The 21341-nt window shown below is 42.4% G+C and overlaps 1 protein-coding gene across 2 annotated transcripts in view; it reads right to left on the reverse strand.

The window, feature by feature from the left end:
* Positions 1–385: 385 nt before the first annotated feature.
* Positions 386–21341, reverse strand: part of LOC148511681 (protein kinase C delta type-like) — a 55485-nt gene continuing 34529 nt past the window's right edge. The window contains exons 6-12 of one of the 2 annotated variants that reach the window (XM_088482901.1): positions 18364–18426; positions 15200–15338; positions 11027–11170; positions 8226–8354; positions 6377–6583; positions 5483–5761; positions 386–1494 (exon numbers count right to left, since the gene is read on the reverse strand). In XM_088482901.1, the coding sequence (XP_088339027.1) occupies positions 6422–6583; positions 8226–8354; positions 11027–11170; positions 15200–15338; positions 18364–18426 (637 nt within the window). In that variant the 3' untranslated portion in view covers positions 386–1494; positions 5483–5761; positions 6377–6421. Of the gene's footprint in view, positions 1495–5482; positions 5762–6366; positions 6584–8225; positions 8355–11026; positions 11171–15199; positions 15339–18363; positions 18427–21341 lie in introns of both variants that reach the window. The other variant, XM_088482900.1, reaches the window with a different exon arrangement.

Here is a 21341-nt window from a genome sequence, read left to right on the forward strand (position 1 = left end):
TGCCGGACTTCCGGTGTAGGTATTTCATCCGCTGGGCTTAGGTCCGGTGGTATGTCATACTGATTCCGATAAGAACACTTGTTTATTGCAAGGCGCTACGGCAGCACAAAACATAATATCTGAGATGAGATATATAAATGTCTCCTGTGGGTTGACCTGTTTTATTTCCCTGCCATTTTATATGTATTTAGTAGTATTTATGTAAATATGTGTAGATAATATTCCGTTAGACAACTTGGTAACCACAGATTCCTATAGAACAGCCCCACATGTAACTATACTTATAATGAATTGTAGAAAGCTTCCTGTATTTTTCCATACACCAAGTATCTGAATAATGCATCACTCAGCAGGAAATGTTCTGGAGAACATTTATTGTGTTTGTTCTTACAATTCTTCATTTTTTATATTACAATCCATTCAATTTTATATCAATTTATTTTATGTACAAGGGTGGTTCAGTAAATAAGGTAACAAGACCTCTCATTGAGTAAGTTTATTCAACTCATACATATACGTATAATCAATAGTATGGCCTTGGTACAGATTATTTTTCTACATAATCGCCCTATTTGTCTAAGCATTTGACAAGTATGGGGGCTACACCAAGGTATCTATCCCGGCATAGAAGAAATCAGTGCCAAGCGCCAGAAGCCAGGGCATGATGGATTGCTGAACTTCTCAGTCAGTTGCGAATCGCCTTCCACCCAGGTGCTTCTTCAATGGTCCAAAGAGATGGAAATCACTTGGTGCCAGGTCAGGACTGTAGGAAGGATGGTCCAGTACCTCCCAATGGTAGCGCCATAACAACTCACGCGTGCGGTTGGCTGAGTGTGGCCATTATCAAAGGTAGTGCACCAAGCTCAAACCTGTTTCCATCCCATGGCATTATCAATGTACACCTCAACAAATTGGTGATGAATATCAGCTGCTTATGTGCCTTTTGGACATACAAATCTGATCATACTACGCACCTCAATGTTTGCCCATGTTCCGCCAGCCCTGCCATCTTACAACTGATATTGGGACAGTATAACTGATATGAGCCTCAGTGTAATGACCGTGAGGGGAAGCAGTGGTCTACCTGCTCTGGCCTGGCCGGAAATTAGAATGAAATAGAGAACATTACACACGTGAGAGGTTATGTTACCTTACTTATTGAACCATCCTCGTATTACAATGCATTCACTTTTATATCAATTTATTTTATTTATATCCGGCCTCCAAACCACCCCTTCCAGCCGGCCAGCACACACCTCTGATGTTATTATCTCTTATCTAATAAATATATAATAAAACCTAAATATTAAAATATAAAAGTAAATAAATAAGTATAAAAGTGATTAAGGTAATACATATAAATCACGTTTTTCTACATATAATAGAACAGTTTTCATAGAATGTAACAAATCTTATTCATAAGGCTACAATCTTCAGTCTTCCTACAATCTTCAGTCTTCCTACAATCTTGACATCTACATGGTCTTCGATGTTCTGTATAATTACAAAAGTATATCAGATCAGTATACCTATTACACATGTGTAATAATAATAATAATAATAATAATAATAATTTTATTTATATAGCGCTTTTCTCCTAAACGACTCAAAGTGTTTTACATTTGCTGGGTAACATGTACAAATAGATACTGTATAACATTATATACAGCTTTATTTACATTTGTGCAGTTTGTTTATTCCCTGTTACTCACCAACAGCTGACTGCATGAAGTAATATAGCCGGGTTATATACCAGCGTGTAATATTACGCCCCTGCAAAGCATATGCAGCCTTGTGACATCTCTTCTTGCATTAATGTGCACACTTATACAGTAAGCACCTGGATCTGTATATCTAGGGGTGGTGCAACATCTTGGTGGGAGAAGTTGGGATAATCAGTGTTTGTAGCTAAATATCGGGGGCTGCACTTGCAGGATGTGATATGTAACTGAGACTGAAGGGAAGGAGATTGGGCATGTATAGGGGCATTCTCTGGTTAGTGGGTGGTCGCAGAGACTCTTCTCTACTAAAGGATCTTAGAAGGTGTCTGTAATTAGGAGATGGTCTAACTCTATACTATCAGTAGGACGGCTTTGTATCACCCAGACATCTCTCAGATGAATGCCTGACTAGGTGCACATATATACGCTTTGTAATAATAGTACTGACATATAAAAAGGACACATGTAGTAAGAACAGTTCACAACCCTCCCAGTCATTATTAATATATGACTGGTGATGCTTGTTTTAGGAGAAGGCGTAATATGGGAAACTAATGAATAGGGTGATGGTGTAATAATAGGTGGCCGGAATGTAACGTGACGCTTTTATTCTTTCCATCATCTACATTTCCATGTGCACCCACAATCCATCCAATACAGCTTTATCTCCATTTTGTGGACAGTTACCAAAGGTGTAACATGGGCTTCCCCTGTGTATGTTCTAATACGCACATTTAAAAAACAGAACACACATTGAACGTCATCATGTTGCAGTTAGTAAATGACACTTAGCACCTTTGTGAGCTTTCAGCGCTTTTGTTTTCATAAGAAAGTCTTGTTAATTATTAAGGCATGGGGGTTGATTTACTAACATACATGTGATGTATTCCATAGCAACTAAGTAGTAATTTTCTATCAAACATCTATCCACTAGACTGATGAACGGTAATATCTGTTGTTATAGCACATTGTCATATTTATATTATTGCATGCCTGTCCAACACACAGCCCACAAGGGGTCCTCATAGAGCCTGCAGTGTAATTAGAGAAAAAGGCCTCTAATCATAATATAACCTTCCAAAGAATCAGAGTATGCGTCATCATCATCCTCTTTTTCTTATATAGGACTTCATGTCAGCATGGTAGCACCTTTAAAATTAGAGTGTGCAGTCCAGCCCCCCTTCACTTGTATTTGTGTATATAAAGAAGATAGCTATTTCCTTCTGCTAGGTACCAGCACCCTCCCATCTGCCCTTAGGCGTTTATAACCAGCACAGGTTCCTGCATTGCTGTCTACATATTAGGGGGCATTATATAAATATACAATAATAAGCTGTAACTAAAAAATATAAATAGGGTTTTGGTAAATGACTGATAATGAAAGCAGGGGATTGGGTGCCAGTATACCAAACCATTTGGAGCAATGCTGGAGGATGGGAAATAAATAAAACAAAGGGACATTACTCTGTACAAACACTGAACCCTTCTGTAGATAAGAACATGTATTAGGTCTGTGCGGTACTGTATGTGTAGCTGAGTATATAAGGCTGTGTTTTATGACACTTATATCTGATAATGTTAGGAAAACATATGTCTGTGACTGCAGGAAAATGTAACAAATCCCTCTTGGAACATTTTTAAACATCAGTGTTTCCTATGTGATATGGGCGCTGTCATTGTATGACTTCCTTTATTCATACACGTAAGCCTAAAATATGTCCCTTCATATGTCAGAAATGATGCAGAAAACAACCTGTCTGGCACAATAGTGACTGCTTATGGTTAGTATTGTATGAATTAAGCGATATGTTAGACTTATATTTTAGTGTGTGCCGGTGGGTGGTGTGTTGCATGATATAAAAGCTGGTGAACAGGGGGTAGCAAAATATTTTATAGAAAAGTTGGTGGAGAAATAGTGGCATATGAGGGACAAGATCATGGGCATGTTAGAGACAAGCTGGTGGGTAGGGGCTGGCATATGAAATGAAAGCTGGTGAGCAGGGAGTGGCATGTGATAGAATAGATGGAAATGTGTATGATGTCAGTGGTTTTGCTTTATTTAAATTGTCATTTATTATAAATCCCTCAGATACCAGTTTAGAAATAAAACAACAGTAAAGAAGCACTGACCAGCTGACAGTGGGGTCACACTAACCCCAGAGATCTTACTTTTCTGGACCCATGTCAGGACCACCAAGTGGCATGTAAGAGAAAAGCTGGTTGGTAGAAGGTGACATGTGAGAGAGAATCTGGTGGGAATGGGGTGGAATGCTTTGCATGATTGTGGGGCATGTGAAGTAAGAGCTGGTGAGCAGGGGTTGGAATGTGAGAGACGTTGGTGGGTAGGGTTGGCATGTTATAGAAAACTTGCCAGTCAGGAGACATTTGGGTGCAAAGTTATTGGGTAGGATGTGCATAGGATAGAAAAGCTGGTGGGCTGATTGTGGTATATGATAGAATAGATAGAAATGTAAATATTTATCATCATTTGTTTTGCTTTAGTTAATTTGTTTTTTATGATAAAGCCTCCAACCACAGAGTATTTGTGTGGCCAGTCACCATTTTAGAAACAAAGCAGTAAAGAAATAGTACCCAGCAGAAAAGAGGATCTTGTGTGGGAAAAGCTCTTGTGCAGGAGTGTTATTTGTGAGATAGAGACTGAGCATATATGAAGCTGGTATAATGTCAGGCAGAGCATGATACCTGTTATAGTCTTGGTATCAGTACTATATACATATATAAGTTTGGAATAGAATCAGGGCAGAGTGTGGTCCCTGTAATGTGCTGGGTATAAGATACTGTATATAAATGAGGCTGGCACAGAATCAGGGCAGTGTGTGATCCCTATAATATACTAAGTATGTACAGTATACTATACAGGATGTAGTCATAATGCCGGCTATTTGAATGCCGGCGCCAGTCAGAATCCTGACCGCCGGCATCCCAATGGTAAGTAGTGGGGTTAGGGAGAGGGTGAGGGCTAGGCACTAGGGGGGGGAGGGTTAAGCACTAAGGGGAGGTTAGGTTTAGGGTGCAGGGAGGAATGGTTAGGTGCAGGGTTAGGGGTTAAGGGAGGGGTACTTATCTGTAGGCATTGGGATTGTAATCCAGTCCGGGATGCCGCCATCAGGATTCTGACCACCGGCATCCTGTACCCAACCGATACTGTACATATATGGGGCTGGATTATTGTCAGAATAAAGTGTGTTATGTATAATGTAATTGTATCAGTACTGTACATATCAGGCTGGCAAAGTGTCAAGACAATGTATGGTCAGTGTAATGTACATTGTGTGACATTTGTGGGAACATCTGTTGGGCATGGAAGGACAGGGGTGAAAAAATTTGAAAGGCAAGGGTTAGCATATGGGATAAACGCTAGTGGGCAGAGGGTGTCATGGGAGATAAGACATGGTGGCTGTGGGAGCATGTGAGAGAACAGTTGGTAGGGAGTGTTTGGCATGTGATATAAATCTGGTGAGCATGTGGGCATGTGAGTAAATGTTGGTGACCAGGGGGATATGAACAAAAAGCTGGTAGAGAGGACATCAAATGTGAGCTAGAAGCTGGTAGGCAAAGGGTGGCATATGATAGAATAGTTGGTGAGCAGAGAATGACTTGTGATTGAATAGATACAGGACTAGGGCTGAAACGGGAGGTGTTGGGCATATTATAGTGGTCAATGATCCTGCCCACTATGCCAATAAGTAAGGTGTAGAGCTAGATGAGAGTGAGAGAGACACCTCAAATTCCTGACTCACCATGCTGTGATCCAGCAGTAATCAAGGAAAATACTCAGGCCTCACTGACGGGCGCAGCACTGATGCGGGAGAAGAGGATCCCTGCCTTGTACACCGGCCTTGGATAGCTGTAAAGAAAGGAAGGGCAGTTCTGTGAGAGCACCACCATTCACATCACTGATCAAACTATACTCACCAAGTAACGAGTTCATCTGATGACCTTGGTGGAATCCTTGCTCCTACTCTTCATGGACATGACGGTGATCTACTAGCAGGCTCTCACTGATGTTACCAGATGATCTGTGGACAGAATACACCTTATTACTTATCCTGTCCCTATTCCATCTCTGGTGATACTCTCTACAATCATTTACATGCAGCCCTGGCTGTTATACTCTACATGACATACAATAACCCAATCATCCACTGCACTGATCAGTTACATTTGGGATACATACCAGCTAGAGTACATTACTAGCGTCTTTCATGAGTGCTATAATAAATTCTCCAACAGTTGTTCCTCCTGGATCACGTACCATAAGGCCCCATGAAACAACTGATATTGCATGGTTCTCTTGCTTATTCTGAGGTGTCCATCCTCTGCTAACATCCCTGACAGGCCTCTTCTCCTCTCCTCATCCCCTATCCTCCATTTCTCCCATTTTATTATATCTCTTATGCTTAACTCAAGCTGTATGTCAGTTTAGGTAATAACCTCAGGACTGCTATTGTTCTCCATTTAGTCTTGTGAGAAGCCTATTGTACACCTTTCATTATGAATATTGATTATTACTGCTCCTTACATTATTGTTACTAGCTCTAGCTCCCTTTATCCTGCCTCCATTTAAAATATTCCATTAAACATATTTAAAAAATAATAACACACAAATATATTATGTACATACATGCAGAGACCTCCATTGGTGTAACCAGCAGTGCTGCTGCCTGAGCTCTGTGTACTTATAGGCAGGGTGGCTTTGGCAGGGTTCTCCAGGTGGAGTTGGTAAATGAGAACCCATGAAATACTGCCTGGTCCTTAGATGTTATTGGCTGTTTGCTGGCCTCTGCTGCTTCCAGACTTTCCAGGTGGTTCTTTCTGCATCCAGAGTGAGGAATGGCTGACTACAGAAAGAAGAAGTAAGTGATTATTGCATCTTTTATTTCAATGTGTAAGATAGAAAAACAGCATTTATGAAACTTCTGTACTCTGTAGCCTCAGGAGAAGCCTACGTAACCTAGAAGAGCACCTTGGTGTGCAGACAGGATAATGAATTTCCAGAGGCTCACTATGGTAAAGTGTAACTATCACTTTATATGCCAACCACTTTATTTCCCCCCATTTCAATAACAAACATTTAGTGTTTTTACTGCAATACTGAATTATGTAAGGCAAGAAGAGCCCCACTAATAGTGGAAATTCCCCTTTGCACAAAAAAAAATGTTTTTTTTGTGCAAAGGGGAATTTCCGCGTCCGCCCTTATCTCATTTCCAAAATATCACTCTGAGAAAGTAAATCTTAAGCTGGCCACACACATAGCGATATTTTACCCGATCTGGCCGATTCCGACACATTGGAACTACAGATCGTCTAAAACATGGCCAAATCCTGAGTAAATCGTGAGTCCTCACTCACGATGACGATGCAATACGCGTCCCCGCTGGTCGCACATTGCATCGTCAGACCTGCCGTGCAGTACACCAGATCTGACAATCTTGGAGGCGATGCACTGTGAAAGTCTGGATGCAGGAGAGATCGTATGAAGATTGGACACCAAATTGTGTGCAGATCGTGTGGAGATCGTGTGTAGAGCTGCCGGGGACAGTTTCAAGGGAAATCGTACACAAATCGTACACATTGGCAGATCGTGTGCAGATCGCCATGTGTGTGGCCAGCTTTAGACCTTACTGCTCTGGAAACATAGGAGTGCCGGTGTGCCTACTCCCTGCTTTATAATGAGCTCCCTTATTCAGCCTGTGCTAATTTGTGGTCTTCCACAGATGCTGCCATCTTGCCCATGTGTTTTGATGGAAATGTTGGTGCACTGGGTGCTCACAGCTGGCTTTACTCAGTGCAGCGACTGTGTTGTTTTTCACCAATGATCCAGAGGAGGAAATCTCTTTGTGCCCTGAACCAGCAGTTATGAGAATGAAGTCTGCCAATTCATTAGGAAAGAGTGACACCACTCAGGCACAAGGCACTGTGGGGTCTATTTAGTAAACAAAATGAAGGCTTTTATCCAGCATTATTTTTTCTAATAACAGTGCTACAGCCTCCGTAGGTTTCAATGGGGACTGTGCACAAACTCTATTTAAAAACACCATCTAAGGATGGCATTATGTGCACCCTCAGGGGAGATAAGCAAGAAGAGACCGTTCTTTTCCTGCTTTCTCCCATACTGCATTGCACCCCAGGCTACTTTGGGGCAGAAGGGTAAAAGATGGCAGTGGACTCTGTTATCTCCACACTAGGTCTGTCTCGGCGCCCAAAAATATAAATATGGAGATAAAAGATAAGAGAACAGAGGTGATGCTATTATGCCACTTCTCACTTTCCTTTTTAAATAGAGCCCTGTGTGTCCTTATAAACTTATTATGCGGGGGTGGGAGGGGTTAGAGTGGGGGGGGAGCGAGAGAGAGTAAGATGGTAGAAGTGACAGGTGCACATCTCCTTAGATCTATGTGACTGACACTTATACATCATCTGCTGATCTGCATTTAGTTACAGGCTGCCCAGGAGCTCATACAAGTTCTGTTCTATACTTACTGGAGCGGGTATGTATGGGGGTGCAACTTCAAGAGCTTCAATTGAGACCCAGTCAACATGCTGGAAAAATGGATGCTGGCGGATCTTTCCATGCACTCCAAGACGTCTGGTCGGATCTTTATCACGCAGCTGAAAAAGTGATTTGTATTTAATTTAGTGACTTTAATTAATACAGCAGAAGTGCTCAACACATCATGTTATACACATTTCTGCGGCCTGGCACAGAGGAATATAAAGTGATCTGTCCATGGCCACAGTATGATAACACTGAGATTCTATCTAGGGACTGTAGCATGTCTCACATTGGGCCTGATGCAGAGGAGGATGCATTTAATACATCAGACAAAAGTGCCGGATGTTATATATGTGTGCATGGGTCTGAGACGCACTGAGCAAGCATCCTGATGGTTACCGCCAGTGGACGCAGATTGGAATTTCATGGAGACATATGCAATTCTGATAAACGTTCCTGGCCGGTGACTGGGGGTGACTTATGTCGGTGTACATGTCAGCAGGCAGTCTCACGGACTGCATTGTAAGATGCATTTCCACTGGCACCGGCGGCCATGTACCATCGGACATTCTGAGAAACCATAGGATTGCTCTGTCAGGTGATGCGACCGGTGTCTACTCAATTGTGCATCTATTTGTGCACTGCAGCAGATTACAGCATTACAGTAACAGCCGGCCGGTGTCTCAGTAGACAGCCCATCAGCTGCATAAAGTCACAGTAGCCCATCATCATTTCCCACTCCAGGAACACCTAAGCACCAAGTCATTCCTTCCCATATTCCCTGTCATATGTCTGTGCAACGATGGGGGATCAGGTCTGGCTTCATTATAAAGTGAACAATTGTTTAGAAATTTGGAAATGAAATAATTACTCTTATAAATCTTACTAGACAAATATATACTTATATGTAACATCATGGTGTGCAAGCCCAAGGGTACACAGCCAGAGTGCTCAAAGACCTCACATGTGACCACTAGAAATATGTTTGTGGGCTTTGTTAGAATAATTAGTATTTTTCCAATTTGTCTCACTATACATTAGTCTTTAGTTACTTTTCTTATTATTGTCTCTTTTTCTAATAATAATGATAGCAGAGAAAACAGTTTGATGATTTAGTCATTTGTGTATGTACTTCAGTGGAGTTACTAGGGGGTGCGGGCCGTACCAGGTGACATAATCTGAGGGGGTGACACCAAAATAGTAGGAGCTACTCTGCTATTTTGCTATCACCCCCTAGGATAGTGTCATCAAGCAGAGCAATTGGAGTAGTTTCAGTGAAAAACTACTCCAATCCCTTCAATTCACATACTTTTAGTAAGCAGATCGCATTTCCCATACTAAAATGTGAAAAAAATACTGGGGGAAGCCCTGTGATGGCGTTATCAATTGTTTCCACAAGCTGATTACTGTAAAAAAAAAAAAAAAAGTTTAAAACAGAAAAACACTTACTTACCGGTGATCGGTGCTCTGGTGATGTCCTCTGGGGCTCCTGTCAGCTGGTCTACGTGCTCCTGCACTGTGACCCTGGTCAGCTGCTGCCTAAAGGAGCTGACTGGGATCAGAGTGCAGGAGCCGGCGGACCAGCTGACCAGAGCCCCAGAGGGAGGACTTCACCGGAGCACCATTCACCAAGGTAAGTGTAAGTGAGCGGAGGTGGAGGTGGCTGGTGAGTCGGTGGCACATGCTTTATCGCAAGCTCTGTCCCTGCAAAGGATTTTTTATATATTCCTGTGATATTTCCTAAATTCTCAATGCGAATGTAGGTAAAAATATAACACTACAACTGATTGTAGTAAATAGGGCCCTTAGTGTGGTATCACATGGGGGCATCTATGTGTTTAAAAATCAGTAAATGTTAAACATGGCATCACATGAGAAGCTAATACTGGTCCTGATTCAGAGCCAGATGCTCTGACAGAGCACTCGCTCTGAATCAGGGCCGTCCCTCTGAATTTAAGAGCGGCCTCCTGGCCGCTCGCATTGCTGTGGGTGACCACCCACAGCTATAGCGAGCGGCCAAAATGATGGTCCATCGGGCTTGCAACGAGACCCTTGTGGTAGGGTCTCATCTGCCGCAAGCCCTGGAGTGCTTTTGGCTCTATCAGAGCCAAAAGCACTCCCACTGACATCACTAGTGATGTCAGCGGGGCCGGCCCCAGACGGTAGGCGTTCCCATGGAAACGCCTCCATCTGGGCAGCCATGCCCCCGGCACGCCCACCAAAGGCGGCGTTCTGTCATTCACCATCAACAGCACGCCTCCTTTGGAGCGAGACCCATAACGACGGCTTGGCCGTCGTTATTCGGGTCTCGCGCATGCGCACGATGGAGCCCCCTCCATCGTGCGCATGCGCACTTGGCCAACATCGACCCGCTTGCAAGCGCTCAGCGCTCTCGAGTGGGTCTGAATCAGGCCCACTGTCTGCAGTGTCTAAGGAAAGTGTAATAATTGCTCATGTCAAATGTTTCATAGGAACTAATTTGTTTTTGTCACACTCAACGGGTTATTTAATAGGTCCGAAATTACAGAGCTGGCATGATTTTGACAAGTTCGTCTTTAAATTTTAAGCGGCAATCAGTTATATGGCAAAACCAGACTTATAACGGATTGCCACTTTAAATGCTGAAATCATACCATAATCTTGAAACCAATAGCACAGTGATAAATGGAATGTTAATTTAAACATCTAGGATTTCCCTCATGCTGTATATAATGTTATATAATGTTATCTATAGCCATTAGAGTTGCATAAGTTACAGAAATACTTCTAAACATAATATCTAGGTTACCTTTACAATGATGTCTCTGGCTGCTGCGCCTGGTGCTTTAAATAGCTTACGTTGGAAGGTAAGTCTGCTGGTGATCATTTGGGTTAGGATGACACCAAACGAATACCAGTCAGCACCAGCGTTGTAGTTCTTGCCAGACCGCATCTACCAGAAGAGAGATAATAGTTATTATGGCTGTCACCAATCCCTCTCTAATTTACATTCTTTTATCTCACTGCCCCAATCCATCACTCTATATAATAAGTGTTTATGTGGGGATAGAATACATGGAGGTAGAATAACAATACAATGTAATGCTCCAATTCAGAACACTGATGAGTGACTGTGCAAGCTTGTAATCATATTGGCATGTGCTGGGTTGTATGGGGAAGGCTGCATGTATACTATACAGGCATTACTATTACTCCGATCTTTATTTCATTATTTATATATCATGGGTATTTCCCTGACCTGGGATATCAGGAATATAATAATAGTTACTGTCTTGTATCCTACCTTACTCACCTTTTCTTCCTGTTTACATAGTAACATCACAAGACAACATTATAAATCACGTGAGGACGATGATGGCCATCATTATAAAGATCCAAATAAATAACTAAGAACTCCTTGTTATCCCTCATAATGTGTAACCAGCACCAGTGCTATAGCCAGGACTTGGTACAGCTAAAGCAGAGGGACCACCAGGGGGTGTGGGGATTAGCTCTCTGCATGGTTGGGTCACCAGTGATCTTGCAGATACAACTGTAACAACGTAATCACATATGAGAGCCTGAAGTCTCACTAAGAGATCTCTGACAATGGCTAATGGGCCTGACTCAGAGATGTACACAATGCCGATGTTTCCGCAAGTGGAGTGATTATTTGCCACTACGCAGGTATCACGGTACATTACCGTAGTCACACGCTGCCAGTTATTATTCACAGTGTAATTGGCAGGCAGGGAGCATGTGGAGGTGGCAACGGGAAGTGTCGGCTAAAAACTAAGGTGTGTCTCGTCCATTTAGGGGCGTGTCACTTCCTGCCTCTGTGATCCCGTACACAGGTAATATGGTTCTGGCGGCTTAGTTATGGAACATTCTGAGTGGCAATAGACTCTCTCAAGGAGTCAATGTTTGCCTGATCAGCGTCCGATGCTGCGTATGTGTATGCAATTGCGGATAGCTCTGATGGGCGTCTCCATACAAGTTCTGGCCACTGGTGCATTAGCATATGTTCTCACACCCACAGCTAGCTGGGGCAGCAATATCTATGAATCAAGCCCAGTGTTGCCTAATCCTCCATTTGTTTAAAGGGATAATGACAATAGATACAAACTGGTACTCACATCCTATCTGACTCCTGGAAGTGGTCACCGTGCCCTTTATACACCCTATTTCCTATTTCCCATTCATATCTAAAGTCTGTAGACTGTGAGTAAAATCAGTATCGCATTCCATGAAATTGTTTCCTGGCTTCTATTGTGGCTCCATGTGATTTATGGAATCGGTATGAAATACCGCCGGCCGCATGGCCGACAAAAGCAGGGTTCCCGGCAGCGGAAGCCCGACAGCGCTGGAAATCCCGATCGTCGCGAAGGTAAGTATAAACTAACCTAACCTAACCCCTTAACCCTCCTTAGGGGTGCCTAACCCTAACCTTCCCCCAAGTGCCTAACCCTAATCCCCCCTCTCAGTGCCTAATCCTAACCCCCCCTTCCCCGCTGCCTAAACCTAAGTCCCCCCGGGGGGGTTACCTAACCCTAAGTCCCCCCCAGGGGTGCCTAACCCTCCCTCCCCCTGGCCTAACTCTCCTGAGGGGGTGCCTAACCCTAAGTCCCCCCCGGGTGCCCTAAACCCCTAAACCTAACCCCCCCGCGCGGCGCCCGGCATCGGGGAAATGTCAGGCGTCTACATCTAGACGCCCGGCATTTCACCCCCGCCGGGATATGACAGTCGGGATGCCGGCTGTCGGTATTAAGACAGCCAGTTTCCCAATGGTATACCTGATTTATTGCATCTACATATATATAAAACTAGACTATTTTGTTATTACTTACATTGTATATTTTTATTAATTTTGTTATTTATTAAAAGTTGTCAAATAAAAAAGTTGAAACATAACAAAGGTTAAAATGCTGTTATACAGAAGCTACTGGACGAGAGCTACCTACACACTAAACAATTATTGGACCAATTTGCGAACAATGGGTGATTGGCATTATTTATTGTATTGTGTGTATGAATGATCGTTTCAGCGTTTCACCAATAAAACAGTTAGATAACACATTCCTTCCATTATCTCAGTGGTTCCCAAACTTTTTTGAAACGTGGCGCCCTAGAGTATCAGAATTGTTTTCACGGCACCCCTAAGTCAAAAGTAATTGAGAAAATCAGAAGAAAAATGTAAAGTAGTAAAATGAAGTGAATTGTGCATTCACAACCTGTCATCCTTAGGTTCAGTTATATGGTGGTGGACAGGTTTGCCCTTCTGTTTGTCCACATATTAACATTACATTGACTGCTGCAAGTGTCCCAAGGCACCCCAGGGTGCCACAGCGCACAGTTTGGGAACCACTGTATTATCTGATCTGTCAGTCAAGAATGAAAATCTCGGCCTCAATTTCCTGATATGAAGCAGTGTGTGTGCATTCTCAATAACCTGCCATACTTCCTATGTTCTCCTGTCACAATGTCATCATCCCTGTGAGTGGACTTATGCATAATCAGCGTGGTGTGGTGACAAATCTGTAGCTTCTATGAGAAAATTGCATATTGTGTAGCACAGATATTGGGGCTTTCAATTTTCGGAAAAATTCCCCCATTCCTCGTCCCGATCAAAGAAATCTGACAGTGTGTAGCTATCTGTAGCCTGTCCACACATGTACATTCCATTCAATCTGATTGCTTCTTACAGGATTGTTAATCAAGAGAGTATGGAAAATAATAAATTCAATGAATCAAATGTTGATAGTTACTTCAATCAATAATCTGATTGGTTTAGGTGAGAATGCTCTATCCAAAATGATTGTGTTATATCTTATGGGACCCATACATCGGCGACGGATTGCCGCGATCCTGCAACCCGGCATCGCAGGATCGCAGAAATCCAACATGTTGGATTTCGGCGATTTGACGATCGCGATAAAAAAAATGATCGCAGTTGTCAAATCGCTGACATTTAACAAGTGAAATGTCTGCGATCCGGCGATGGATCGAAGAACATCGATAGTGGGCGATCGGAAATTTCCGATCGCAGCCGTGCATCACGGCGATCACCTTAAGTTTGTGTATTGCAGTAATATCACTACAGTCTTGCAGACGTCTATCTTCTATTAGATACATATTGTGATGTCTATGAATCTATCACTCATTTTTTATTTATCACCAGATAAACACAATCTTATGGTGGGTACACACTACACGATATGCTCCCTGAGCGATATCGTGTAGTGTTGTCCCCGGCAGGCTGTGCTCAATGTCGTTCATGACATTAAGCACAGCCGCTGAACAATATCATTAACGATATCGTTCAGCGCCGGGCTCTCTCCCCCATTCCCTGACATGCAGCAACCTGACGAGATCATCAGGTTGGCCTGCATGTCAGCCCGATGAACGATGATGACGTACGACCCGCGGGAACGCGCGTCGTCGTCATCGTTCATCTTTTTGGGGTTAAAAATGGATGATAATGTGGACGACTGAACGATAACGATATCGTTCAGTCGTCCACTTTATCGCCCAGTGTGTACGCACCATTAGTGTAATGTGTTTACAGTACACATTGCCTATAAATGCATTGTGACATCTTGCTGCACGGCTGCAATGGTGCTTTTTATCAGGAGACAACACGTGCTGGTCTCAGCTTTCAGTTTTCCTAGTGAGGAGAAAACATTGCCATGTACAGTATGTGTCAGTGTAGAGACAGATTCAATTATCTGCAGGACTTACTTAATTTGAGATGGTAAAAGCAGCTGAATGACAGCTGTAATAGGAATATTACAAATGTCCTCTGCTGATATGGAAACTGTTGTATGAAATCTCAGTTTACTTTCCTCGTTATTGGATAGTTTGTAGGTGTAATGTACAGGTGTTCTTACAGTGTGCCTTTTGTAGCCATATTTCCTTACACCAGGCTTCTCTATGAAATGTGAGTAGTTACATGAGTAACAGTAGGAAATCCTGTGCACCTCACCTCAGGAGCGATGTAGCCAGGTGTTCCTGCGTATCCATTGGCTGTTCTGTCTCCCAGCATGTTTTCAATTGCAAGACCGAAGTCTGCAATCTTCAGATGACCCGTTTCAGCAACTAGAATGTTTTCAGGCTTTAGGTCTCTGTGAAGAAAATACAATCTTTGTATGCACTATGCATATATTATTTTAATACGTTAAATAATGTTAAACTTTAAATGTGTACATTCTAAATATTAGTAGTTTTGAATGTAGGTTTAGGAGCAATGACTAGACTGCCAGCACCTATGGTAACTTTTAAATTAGTGTCCATATGATCCCACTATTTTACATTTATATGGGTTCAGCAGAATTCTGTTAACCATTTTGCTGCTAAGGACGAGTGGGACTCTCCCTAACTACTGCATAGGTTCAAAGTGGGGTGTGGGACTTACCTAACATTCCCCTCTTAGGGCTATTTCACACACACCGGTATTCACCGGCCGGCAAAAGAAAAAAATTTTTTGCTGTGTATTAATTTTAATACAGCCTTAAAATAGATGGGTCTGTTTAGACGGCACGGACACGGCGCGGTCATCATGTTACAGATGGGAATATCCACTGACAAAGATGGCTGCCGTCCGTGCCGTCACTGCCAGTCATATATATATGTTACAATGTTTCCTTTAACACACACCAGCCGGCTTTTCTGAGCTTGTACTGGCGTGTGTGAAATAGCCCTTATAGTTGATGTGGCTTGGACCTGTGAGGGGGTGGGGCATGATTATGTCATCTTTTTGTCCTGTGATGTCATTAAGTGTCATTACCCTTCCAGGTCAAACAATAAAGAACTTTTTGAAAGCTACAAGATTGGGGAGAGAGCATTACAAGTGCTCTATCTCCTCTCTCCTGGAATCCATAGACTAAGGGGAAGAGAATCTTCCCATTCAAATGATGTGACCCCATAGAAGTTATTTTGTGGTGATCATGTGTGATTACCAGAGAACACATCTGGGCAGTCTGCTCTGTTGGCTCCTCTTCTATGGCAGGAGCCGGGTGCTGAAGGAGAATGTCACACTGCAGCACCCCATTCCTGTCACTGCAGAGGAGCCGGCATTTTGGTGTCACACCCTCCGAGGGTGACACCTGGGTGTGGGCCACACCCCCTTCATGACACCACTGTTTCTGTACAAGTGTTTTAGGGCCCTATTTATGAATGATGTATAACCCCTTTAGTGCTTGCTAAAGGGTTATGTCATCCTTTCTGTATCCAACAAACAGCAGTAATCTAAGATTACCGCTGTATGTCACAGCATCGTTCTCGCCATCTTGAGAAGGCGAGAACGATGTGGTCCCCACTGATGGAAATGGGGACCTAGCGCTGCCTTTCCGGCTTCAGCAAAGATTTCCAGGCACTGCCGGGTCTCAGACAGGTGAATGTGTCATGCACATATACAAACGGACCATCGGGGAGCCCGTCGCTAGCAGTGTTATGCTGCCAGCAGCTAAGCAGAGGACCTCGCCGACGAGGAGGACTCTGCTGGCCCTCACTGGAGGGGGAAGTATTGATATATACTAGTGCCATTTTCACTTGTATCGCAGTGATACTAAATGAAAAATGTCGCTGGTATTAAGATTCATTCTTAAATAGGGCCCTTAAGGCCATATTCAATTTGACGTCATTTTCGCCTGTTTCATTTATCCCTGTATTCAATTTCAAAGACTTTTCGCCGGTGTGAAAAGTCTTTGTAAAAAATCGGGAATAAGTTTTCGCCACAGAATAGGTGGCAAATAAAAGTGCAGGATTGAGGTTTAGGGATGCAGGCTTTAAAAAAATAGCCTGCACCCCTGTGAATGTCCCCTAAAAGTAATGTGTGTCAAAAAAAGTTTTAAAAAAAAATCAGGACACCCCAAAAAATGATCTTTAATTTTGGGGGTAAAAAAAAAATAGGGAACAAACTTCTCAAAAAGCAAAATTGATTCCAGAGGGGTTCCCAAGTATGCGGCAGGTGTTTTCTTCATTGTGGGTAGTAGCAGCAGATGCATTTTTTAAGAATTTTGAAAAATCATTTTAGGGACTTAAAAATATGCTTGAACCCATTTTCATGTACCCCAAATTTGATAGGCATAGTTATTTTCCCCCCAAAAAAATAGTTAAATGCTTTTCTGCATCACCTTCTTCAAAGCCGCATTTATGCACCTGCCGCGGCTATTTAAAAACCTGACTTCACTTCAGCAGGCAAAAACGGGGGTACCAATAGTGATCCCCCATGTCAGGACATCTTTAGGGGGAGTGTCAGGATGATTGCCCGAAAATTGTCAGGACCGTTCGCCTCTTCCAGTTTCGCCGAGTCCCGTTTTCGCGTCCTTACAAATTAAATACGGGGATACGAGGGCACGATCGCGATACTTTTCCGCCTACAGAACAGGCGAAGGAGGTGAAAAGTTTGGCAGGCGAAAAGTCTGGACTTTTCGCATCAAATTGGGCCTTACTCTTTTAATTTAATGTAAAGATGAAGGGGCTTTAATGTTTTATTACTCTTCCTCAGAGGTCCTCTCCAGTAGTGTTAGACATGTGCAGTAAGAGTGTGACATCCCTGTATTACAGGAGAGAGTTACGCCCTTAAGCAAACACAGAAAGTTGCCAACTTCTATATTTTCCTCCCCTCGCGGTAATTTGCAGCTAAAAAGTTACCGCTAGGAAGTGGGCAGAATGCGGGAGAAGTGCCTACACTTCCAGGGATGCAGGGGGTTACCCGAAAAATCGTGAGCCTCCCGCAGGTCCCAGGAGGGTAGGCAAGTATGCAGAAAGGATATCCAAAACTCAGCATGTAGACTGCTATGGAGTTACCCTGACAATGCCTGATATGAGGGGGCCATAACCAATACAGTCCCACATCAGGCAGCTGAGAAGCTTCTGGAAAGAACCTCTGAATAATGTGAGTACAAATTTTTTTAAAACTCTCCTCACCCACAAATCCCAGTAACAGAATAAATGACTTGTGCAGAGAGATCCTATATGTGTTCTGAGAATACAGAGTGAGCATTACTGTGTAAGGGACGCAGTGTGTAAGATGTAGGTGGAAATATCGGCAAAGAATAAAAGTATAACATGTAAACATTCTGCATAATACAATCCATACTTATATAATGTCATTATACTATTGTTATGTTGTAGATATATAATTACCGATGGACTATGCCCTTGGAATGGAGGTATTGTACCCCACATACAATCTCCGCTCCATAGAACCTGGTAGAAAGAAAATAAGTTAATGTTTCATTGTTAGGATGGTCACATAATGCCAACACTCATATTTTATGACAATGTCTCTGACATTTGCTTTATATTTACTAATTTCTCTTTGGTGATCCCTATCACTAATCTAACTGTATTCATAAGATTGGCCAACTTGCACACCCCCAGGCAAATAGCACCTTTCTATGTGATAAGCTCCACCCCAGCTCTATCCTATTTGGATGGTGTTATACCCATGTGTCCTTCTCCCTGCATCTGACAGCTGCCTCCTTTCCTATATAAAGCTGACTCGCCCCCTGTTCTCTCTGACCTGCCTAATGCAGCCCAGCCAGAGATCTGGCAACAACAGTGAGAGCAGAATCTTCTCCAAACACATGTGGTGAGTAATATATGTATACATTACTATAGGGACATTCCTCATCAAGTGACCAATGCAAATTACCTTACTGTTTACTTTTATGCTCAGCACACATTTATTACTATAAGAGTGTGTCCCAAATATATATCTCATGTAGCTTCTGCTTTATAAGTGTTTGACAATGTAAAAATGTGGGTAATATTGGCATTGGTGAGCATATGATTCTGAGTGGGACCCAGCCGCATCTGTGTGTGCGTCTTTTGGTGGTCGCCCATCTATGACTTTATGCCAATGATGCTACAAAGTCCTCCCTGGTGTACTCTTGTGCCTACGAATGTGCAAGGACTAAGACACCAACTGTCAGTGCCCGAGGATGCTGAATTACCAATTGGTCGTACCACTGACACTGGCACCAGCCCTATGGCAGATGCAGTTTCCCCATCTGAGTACGGCCTCCTATATGAGCGGGCTGAGCTAGCAATTTATGACTTTTAAGGCCCATTGACAGCCTGTTTGAATACTTATTTTGATATTATCCCCGGGAGTTTTTCTATATGTATAAGTGTAATTATTATTAATATAATTAAAAATATATTTTTACTATCCAAGTGTTTTCCTGTTTGATACACCAGTGCCTGGCATAATTCTCCTGGTATAAGTGGTTAAGAGTCTGTGTATACAACCACTTTCAATGAGACACCCATGGTACACCCATGACACGTCCATGACAGGGACCATCTCTGTGTATGCTCTAAGCCACCCCCCTGTCACCACCCAGGAAAACCCACTACATTTTCAGCACATTTCTGAGACTGTGCCTCCCGTGTGCTTCAATTGTAGCTCTGACCCTGTGCGCACACTATCTGGGCACATGAGCAGTGTGACATAAATTCATGCACAGCATAAAGAAATCGTCAGTGCATGCAACTCAGAGTCAGGCCCTTCATTTTCTTAGGTTAGGATAAAGATATTTAAAAAAACAAAAACATTTTGTTAAGAACATAGTATAATCTGTTATACCACATGGCTAGGTGTAAAAAGGAGAACATAATATAATTTGTTATACCACATGGTGTAAGAAGGAGAGCATAATATAATGTTTTAGTATAATCTGTTATACCACATGGCTAGGTGTAAAAAGGAGAACATAATATAATTTGTTATACCACATGGTGTAAGAAGGAGAGCATAATATAATTTGTTATACCACATGACTAGGTGTAAGGAGGAGAACATAATATAATCTGTTATACCACATGACTAGGCGTAAGGAGGAGAACATAATATAATTTGTTATACCACATGGCTAGGTGTAAGGAGGAGAACATAACATAATCTGTTATACCACATGGCTAGGTGTAAGGAGGAGAACATAACATAATCTGTTATACCACATGGCTAGGTGTAAGGAGGAGAACATAATATAATTTGTTATACCACATGGCTAGGTGTAAGGAGGAGAACATAACATAATCTGTTATACCACATGGCTAGGCGTAAGGAGGAGAACATAATATAATCTGTTATACCACATGGCTAGGTGTAAGGAGGAGAACATAACATAATTTGATATACCACATGGCTAGGTGTAAGGAGGAGAACATAATATAATCTGTTATACCACATGGATAGGTGTAAGGAGGAGAACATAACATAATCTGATATACCACATGGCTAGGTGTAAGGAGGAGAATATAATTTGTTATACTACATGGCTAGGTGTAAGGAGGAGAATATAATTTGTTATACCACATGACTAGGTATAAGGAGGAGAACATAATATAATATGTTATACCACATGGCTAGGTGTAAGGATGAGAACATAATATAATCTGATACACCACATGACTAGGTGTAAGGAGGAGAACATAACATAATCTTATACCACATGGCTATGGCTAGGTGTAAGGAGGAGAACATAATATAATCTGATACACCACATGACTAGGTGTAAGGAGGAGAACATAATATAATCTGTTATACCACATGACTAGGTGTAAGGAGGAGAACATAATATAATTTGTTATACCACATGGCTAGGTGTAAGGAGAACATAATATAATCTGTTATACCACATGACTAGATGTAAGGAGGAGAACATAATATAGTTATACCACATGACTAGGGAGTCTATTTACTAAGCAGTGTTAGGAGACAGAGTGAAAAGTGATAAGGTGCCAGCCAATCAGCTCCCAACTGTCATTTTTCAAACACAGCCTGTGAGATGACAGTTGGGAGCTGATTGGCTGGCACCTTATCACTTTTCACTCTGTCTCCTAACACTGCTTAGTAAATAGACCCCTAGGTGTAAGGAGGAGAACATAATATAATCTGTTATACCACATAACTAGGTGTAAGGAGGAGAACATAACATAATCTGTTATACCACATGGCTAGGTGTAAGGAGGAGAACAAAATATAATCTGTTATACCACATGGCTAGGTGAAAGGAGGAGAACATAACATAATCTGTTATACCACATGACTAGGTGTAAGGAGGAGAACATAACATAATCTGACACACCACATGGCTAGGTGTAAGGAGGAGAAC

Source organism: Taudactylus pleione, unplaced genomic scaffold (genome assembly GCF_031769625.1).
Source record: "Taudactylus pleione unplaced genomic scaffold, aTauple2 ptg000296l, whole genome shotgun sequence".
NCBI lineage: Eukaryota > Metazoa > Chordata > Amphibia > Anura > Myobatrachidae > Taudactylus > Taudactylus pleione.